Genomic DNA, 7,009 nt, shown 5'->3' with positions numbered 1-7,009 from the left:
GAGCAAGACCTGCCAGCCGGCCACCCACCAGCAGCCGCCCTGCCGCTGCTTCCGCCAGCAGCCGCTGTCAATCATCGGAAACGTCGGAGAGGCCCTCTCCGACGTCTCCAATGATTGAGGCCCTTGCTTCCGCTCCGCCTCATGTGAGTTTGTGCCGCTCTTGTCCTTCTTGATTGCCGTTGCTGACTCCTTCGCTCCCGTCTCCCTTTTGCCTGCTCCTCCCTCGCCGCCTTTCTTTGCTGCCAACAATGCTCTGCCGCTGCTGCCTGCTGCCGCCTGCCTTCCTGCCTGCTCGCCCCGCCACTCACCAATGCTGTCGCCACGCTGCCGCATATTAGTGTTCAGATTTTGCAATACAATGTCCGTAGATACATGTGGCTGTGGGTTTGGGGGTAGACCTATGGTAAGCAGGCCGTAGGATGCCTACGGCCAAAAGTGCCGTAGGTCCTCCTTGTAACGGTCGACCTGGCAAGTGCGCAGAGGAGTATCTGAGGGGCAGAGAAGTCTCTGCGCGTCGGAGGGCGATCGCTTTGGTGCTCCCGTCAGAGGCGCGAGCGAGGTTCGGGAACGGCGGGTCGATACCGAGGGCGGCTGTGAGCACCGTTGGCAGGCGTCCACGGTCAAGGATTACTACAGAAGTGAGCTGGCGAGGTGATCTGTCGATAGGCGTCGTATTTGCTAGGCAACGGTAGCCTTGGGCTCTCACGTCGATGGAAGACAAGCAAGCTGTGAGGACTGGTATTGACTAGACTGGATGCCCCTCATCCAGTCTACCGACGCAGAGGAGGACTAGGCTATATACTGTCTACCTACAGCGTCGAGACATCCCTGCCTTGACCAATCAGGAATGGCCTCTATTGTCCTATTGTCCTCCATTGTCATCCCAAGGCGTTGCTCCGAGGTGGGACGCCACCGTCATGCCCGAAGCCTAGCCCTTGGCCCTCGGTGCGGATCCGAAGCATCCTCCTGCCAGCAGGAGCAACTGCGGAGCCGCACGGTGCGTGCCGACGTCGCCCGGCGCGCAGAGGATTGCTAGCAGCCTGATGATTCCTCTCCGCGGCCGCGCGGAGAGAATTCACCTCGGCTCCGGAATCCTCTGCTCCGCTGGCCCGCGCCGCTCAGCCCCAATTGGGCCAGGGCTGTGACACTCCTACGGCACCCGGTGTCGTAGGGGATTAACGATCTCCTAAAGCACTGCCATATCGTACAAGACATACGATTTCCAAAATCGTAGGCCAAAAGCCTGCCCCTAGCTATGAGTGCTGAGGCCCAAAACAGCGCAAGACCCTGCCGTTTTGTGTGCGCAGGGCCTGTGTGGCCCAAAAAAGCCGCAGGAGTCCTCCATTTTCCAGCTGAAGGACCCTGGTGGCCCAAAAAAGCCAAAGGACACTCCTAAATATTGAGCCCAGGGCCGAGGGACCCCAACAGCCCAGAACGTAGGTACCTTTGACACTAGCAATGGGTAGGCTGCACATCAGAAAAATCGAAGACAGGTATCAATCCTTGATTTTAGATTGTAGCCTGCATACGACCCAAATTGGGCCCAACTCTGCTGCTAGCTATCATACCTAGCGGCAGAGATTTAGCTATGGCCTCGGGAGTCGGAGAACTCCTTCGCATCCCCAGGGCTGTACTCAGCCGGTCTACATCTTTGGCCTTTGGGCCGTAGGACTCCTACACTCTACAGGGCCGCAGGACCTCTACGCACCAAGGGCCGTAGGATGGCGTCGCTCCCACAACGCAGGCACAGCACGCACCCACAGCTGTATCCTATCTACGATTCCATTGCAATACTATGCTACCTACAAGGGCAGCACCAACGGCGGTAGAGCAAGGCGGCAGCAGCGACAGCGGCAGAGCATTGTCAGCAGCAAAGTAAGGCGGTGAGGGAGGAGCAGGCAAGTAGAGGGGAGCAAAGGAGTCAGCAACGGTGCGCAGCAAAGTGGCAGAAGAAGAGCGGCAACAGTCAACTCACAAGAGCAGCAGCAGACTAGCAGACAACGGCAAGGTTGGCTGTGCATGCAGGTGGAGCAGAAGCAAGGCTGTCAGTGGTCTCAATCATCGGAGACACCGGAGGAGACCTCTCCAAAGTCTCCGATGATTGACGGCGGCAGCGGGGCGGAAGCAGCGGTGGCTGGCAGCTCACCGGGTGACTGGCTGGGCTGGCGGCTAGCTGGCTGGCTGGCTTGGGTGCTGGTTGAGCCGCGCAGCTGGGCTGGGCTGGCGGCTGGCTGGCTGGCTTGGGTGGCGGCACGGCTGGCTGGCTGGCTGGCTGGCGGGCAGCTGGCAGGTGCTGGCAGGGCCTTGCGACTGGCCTGGGGTTGGCAACTGGCGGCTAGCGGGCGGCTGGCATCGGGTGGTGTTGGTAGGAGGGCAGGAGAGATGGGCCGGCAGGCGGATGGATTTTGCAAAGGGCCAGGTGGCAAAGGGGCCAGCGTGCGCGCGCAAGGCCTCCTGAGCTGACATAAGCAGAGCCATTTTCTCGGCTGTACAAAGCCTGCGGCTGAAAGCAGTGCAAATGGCCTCCAATTCCTGGCCGTAGGGGTCCTTCGGCCTTTTTGGGCCGCAGGAGTCCTCCGAAATCCGGCCAAAGGACCCTGGCGGCCCAAAAAGGCCAAAGGACACTTCCGAATCCCGAGTTCAGGGCCGAAGGATTCCTACGGCCCAAAGCGTAGCTATCTCTGACGCTAGCTATGTCTGGTGACCCTAGTTGGTCTCCATGTCCTCCTACCTTGCATGCTTCCACCATCCACAGTACATAGTAGGGGCATTTCAGCATCACTCCAGACCGATGGCTGGACCGCTCCAGCTAACAGTCCAGCTATTGGTACAAATGTCGTTTCGCGTCGAGATTGGGCTGGACCACTAGCTGGGCAAAGCGGCGGTGCTTTGCCAATGCTCTGTTGGATCTTTGACAGGACAGGCAAAGGTGGCAATGACGCGGGTGTAGGGATCATCTTCAGACCATCTCGGCGCATCCACCATCAAGCAACAGCGGCTGCGGCAACATCATCTGCTTTAGGCAGGTTGAGGCTCGCATATGCAGTTGTCAAGGCATTGCATTGCATGGCATCGCATCGCATTGCATTGCAGAGGCTATTAGGTTAGTCCAGAGGCGTTCGAATGTTGGCTGGGGTATTCAAACGCTTTGAGGCCGTACCGGTCCAGAGGAAGCATGAATTTCTACCTATCGGTCCAGCCATTGGTCTGGAGTGATGCCGAAATGTCCCTACTTCACAGTTTCCAGCGCCGTGTAGCCTGGAGGGGCGTGCCGCGGCAGGCGATTTTGGCTCGCCCTGAATCCGACTCCCGAATTTTGATCGCACTGGTCGTGCACTGGGTCGAACCGCACGAGAAAACGACCTGGGTCCGAGCGCGAGCGAGCGTCATCGCTGCTGCACAAGCCACGATCTTGGCGGGGCAACACCACACCGCTCTAGCAGTCTCAGAGCTCGCCTCTGCCATACCACGATCCACCGACTGCAACCATCATCGATCAGCCAACGGATCCAGAACGATTTCCCAGAGAGACGTCGCGGCTGCCCCCTTAAAACTTTCCATCTCGGACGCTTGGAGGGGCGAGGCCACCACCCTTGCGACAATGGCGAGGCGCAGCACTCCCGCCACGGCTTCGGCGAGGCGAAATGTTGCGATCCCTCCGATCAAGTTTGCTGTGAGCCTATGCTCACGATCCGGCACCGATACATACCCTGGACTTCGCTTGCTGAAGCTCTCTGCCTGACCCTTTGTCCCGGACCGCCTCAGCAGGAAGATCCGCAGCGTCGGACCACGAAGAAGGTGAGTATCCGTGACGTGCTCTGGAGCTTGGTTTTCGAGGTGTAACAAGGCTGATCGCGATCTGTTCGGCTTGATCTGTGATGCTTCCACTCTTGACTAGGGCGGCTTTTGGAGCTCGCTGTCTTCGTTTAGCCTCCGCGTTGCGCTCTTTTACACGGTGAGTGCTTGATGGCAAAGGTCGGGGGCAAACACTGTGGTGCTCATCTGCTATCGGTCGTCGTTGCCCTGCCTTCCCTGTTGTGTTCCAAGGTCTTTGCTGCCCTCTGGCACTGTCCATCCAGGCCCTTTGCTTTCGACTACTCTACCAAGGATGTCCGTCCCGTCTGTCGCACTATCGCACAGATGCACCAGCAGCTCGCTCCCGTCATCTCCCCGTACGCGCACAAGGTCCAGGTCGCCGCAGAGCCCTACACCAAGCCAGCCTTCGACGCTGTCTCGCCCTACGCACAAAGGGCGTGGAAGGTCTCGCGACCCTATTATAGGTCGGCTCAGCGGCGCGGCAGGCTGATTTACAAGAAGCACATCGACCCTGCCCGCAAGCGCGCCATCAAGCGAGCCAAGGCAGAAGCCGATCCGTACCTGAGGCAGGTCTACGCTCAGTACGACCGTCATGTGCAGCCCCAAGTTGACTCATTCCAGCGCCATGTTCGGCCTTATCAGGACATCTATCAACGCGATGTCGCGCCCCACGTCGTGCTGGCCTATCGGTACGGCGTGCAGTCCAGCCATGCCCTCTATGCGTTCTACGTTGACGCGGTCCACCCACACATTGTCAAGGCGCTACAACTGCTCCACCGCTTCCTCGTTCTCCACGTGGATCCGGCCCTGCGCCGCTTTCTCAGCATTTACGTCCGACCGCAAGTCGCGAAGCTGGTCGCCCGGCTGTACGAGCAAAAGGCTCACTGGATCGGATCGGACGCCATCAAAGCGGCCCAGGCCGAGAGCAGCAGGCTCGGCAGAGATGCAGATGCTCAGACAAAGGCCGCCATCAATGCAGCCGAGGAGGCCGCCCTCAAGGCGCAACAGGATCCTTCCCTGATGGACAAGATCAGGCAGGCAAAAGATGCAGTCTTCGCCGGCGACGACGGCCAGGATCGCGTTGAGACGGCGAAGCTGGACGCAGAGTTGGACGCCGAAGGAGCTAGGGTCGAGCAACAGCTTGAGGCATGGGAGACAGAGATGGGCGCCCTCATTCGACGCGAGTACGCGCTCGCCGTGAGCCGTCTAATCGACCTGCGCAACCGCGCCATGGCTGACCTGCCGGATCGCTTCGGAACTACGTCTGAGACGTTCGTCGAGGACGAAGTTGCGCTCGTTCTGAGTCGGATCGAACGAGGCCTGCGGAAGCTGGCCAAGGTCGAACCAGCCGCCGCACGTCCTGCCAAGGGCCGGGCTCTCATCTCACAGCAGCTCGCCAAGCTCGATCAGTCGGCCGAGGACACCAAGAGGCGCATCGCCGCTTTTCACGAGGACCTGCTCAGCCAGGAGCGGCAGGTCGTGGAGACCAGCTTCCAAGAAATCGTCCGCTTCGCCGATGCCGCAAAGAAGACCTACGATGGCATCATGGCCGACTGCAAGTTTGCCGCGACAATGGACGAATGGGAGGGCTGGGACAAGGGCGTCCGGAAGCGGGCGAGCCTCTACCTCGAGGATCTGGGCGAGGTCCAGCGAGGGGAACGTCGGGTGAATGCGGACAGTGGAGCTCGCGACCTTGACAGCGAGGCCCCTCGCTTGGCACCCGAAATTGCTGCGCTGCGAAAGCACGCTGAACGCCTCTTCTCTGCAGCGCGCCGGGAGGTCGAAAAGTTTGGCGAGACCGGTCTGTCCCAGCTCGAGGGCAACGGCATCATCGCCAAGATCTCAGACGTTGCAGACGCTGTCGCTGATCAGGCCACCAACATCAGCCTCGAGGCCGCATCTGGGATGCTCGCCGCAGTGGCTCTGGCGCGCGAAAAGCTGGGTCTGAGGGAACCGGCGGCGACCGATGGCTACTTCGCACGCGCAAGGGCCTACGCTCAAAACACCATCACATCGGCAAAACAGGCCGCTAGCGACGTCACCACGTCCCAAGCCGAGGCAGTCGACGCAGTCGGGAAGGGAGCAGGATCGATCCTTGGCCAGGTGCGATCAGCTGGAGACAAGGTGGCCTCTGCGGCTGCAACATCCGCCTCGTCGTACGCCAACGACGTCTCTGGCGCCGTTCATCATGCTACTAGGAGCGCAGCTTCCGTAGTTGGCGCATCCTTCACGCCCGACTCGCTGGCTGACTCCGCTCAGGGGCTTCGCGATTCTGCTGCTTCCTTGGCGTCTTCAATCGGCGACGCTGCGGCCGCCCCGGCGGCACTGCACCAGGCTACGCGCAGCCTGGGCGAAGTTTTTGGAATCGAGCCAACCCCAGAGGCACCGGCCGAACACGTCGAGTCCGTCGCGTCGCGAGCAAGCAGCGTGGCGTCTTCCATCGCTTCTGCTGCGTCGAATGCCGTGGTCGACGCACAGTCTTTCGTCGTGCAGGCTCAGCCGCAGGAGACTGCCGCTTCGGTCCTTGGTGCCGCTGCCTCCGGCGCCTCGGCCGTCTACGTGGACCTCGCTTCTGCCGCTGGCATCCCGACACGAGCAACCGCAGCGACAGACCGCCTCTCGAGCGCAGCGACCAAGGTGAAATCAGGGGTCTCGGCGGCAAGCGCCTCTGTCTCGAGTCTCGCGCACGACGCCTCGAAAGTTGGCGTAATTGCTGCCGGAGGAACCCCCCGGCCCGACACGCTCAACGAAGGCGCCGATCAGATCATTGCCCTTGCCCGGGACGAGGTGGCATCCGGCCTCAACGCGGCCGCGGACGCCGCTGCACCGATCGTCTCACCCATATCTGCCAAAGTCGTCGATTCCTCGAGCCGGTTCGTTGACCCGGCCGTCGAAACCCTCAAGAGCGCCGTACACCACGCGACGAGGTCCTTGCAAAGTGCGGCTCGGGCCACACCTTCCCCGGAGGGTGCGGCCGAACGCATCGAGCATGCCGGAAAGAAAGTGGAGGAAGCATTCCAGGACGCCATGTCCAGGGTGCGTGATGAGCTGTGAGCTGGGCCAGGCCCGGCGAGGATCTGGGACCGCGGGCTCCGCAAGCCCTGCAGCTTCTCAACTGGCAGTACAGAGCAGCAAAGCATCTGCGAAGGTTAGGTTGGGTCGGATGCACATGCACTTTCGACCCACGCATGCG

At 60.8% G+C, this 7,009-nt stretch overlaps 1 protein-coding gene across 1 annotated transcript; it reads left to right on the top strand.

The window, feature by feature from the left end:
- Positions 1-3,601: 3,601 nt before the first annotated feature.
- PFL1_01337 (uncharacterized protein) lies at positions 3,602-6,870 on the top strand (the record flags this gene model as incomplete). The annotated part of the gene is made up of 4 exons (XM_007878839.1): positions 3,602-3,673; positions 3,766-3,798; positions 3,899-3,955; positions 4,048-6,870. The coding sequence occupies 4 exons, from the start codon at positions 3,602-3,604 to the stop codon at positions 6,868-6,870; spliced, it is 2,985 nt and encodes a 994-aa protein (XP_007877030.1).
- Positions 6,871-7,009: the final 139 nt, after the last annotated feature.

The sequence above is a fragment of the Pseudozyma flocculosa genome, assembly GCF_000417875.1.
Source record: "Pseudozyma flocculosa PF-1 unplaced genomic scaffold scaffold00003, whole genome shotgun sequence".
In the NCBI taxonomy this organism is placed as follows: domain Eukaryota; kingdom Fungi; phylum Basidiomycota; class Ustilaginomycetes; order Ustilaginales; family Ustilaginaceae; genus Pseudozyma; species Pseudozyma flocculosa.
Note: the sequence above shows the minus strand (reverse complement) of the source record. Positions and strands in the feature narration are given on the sequence as shown.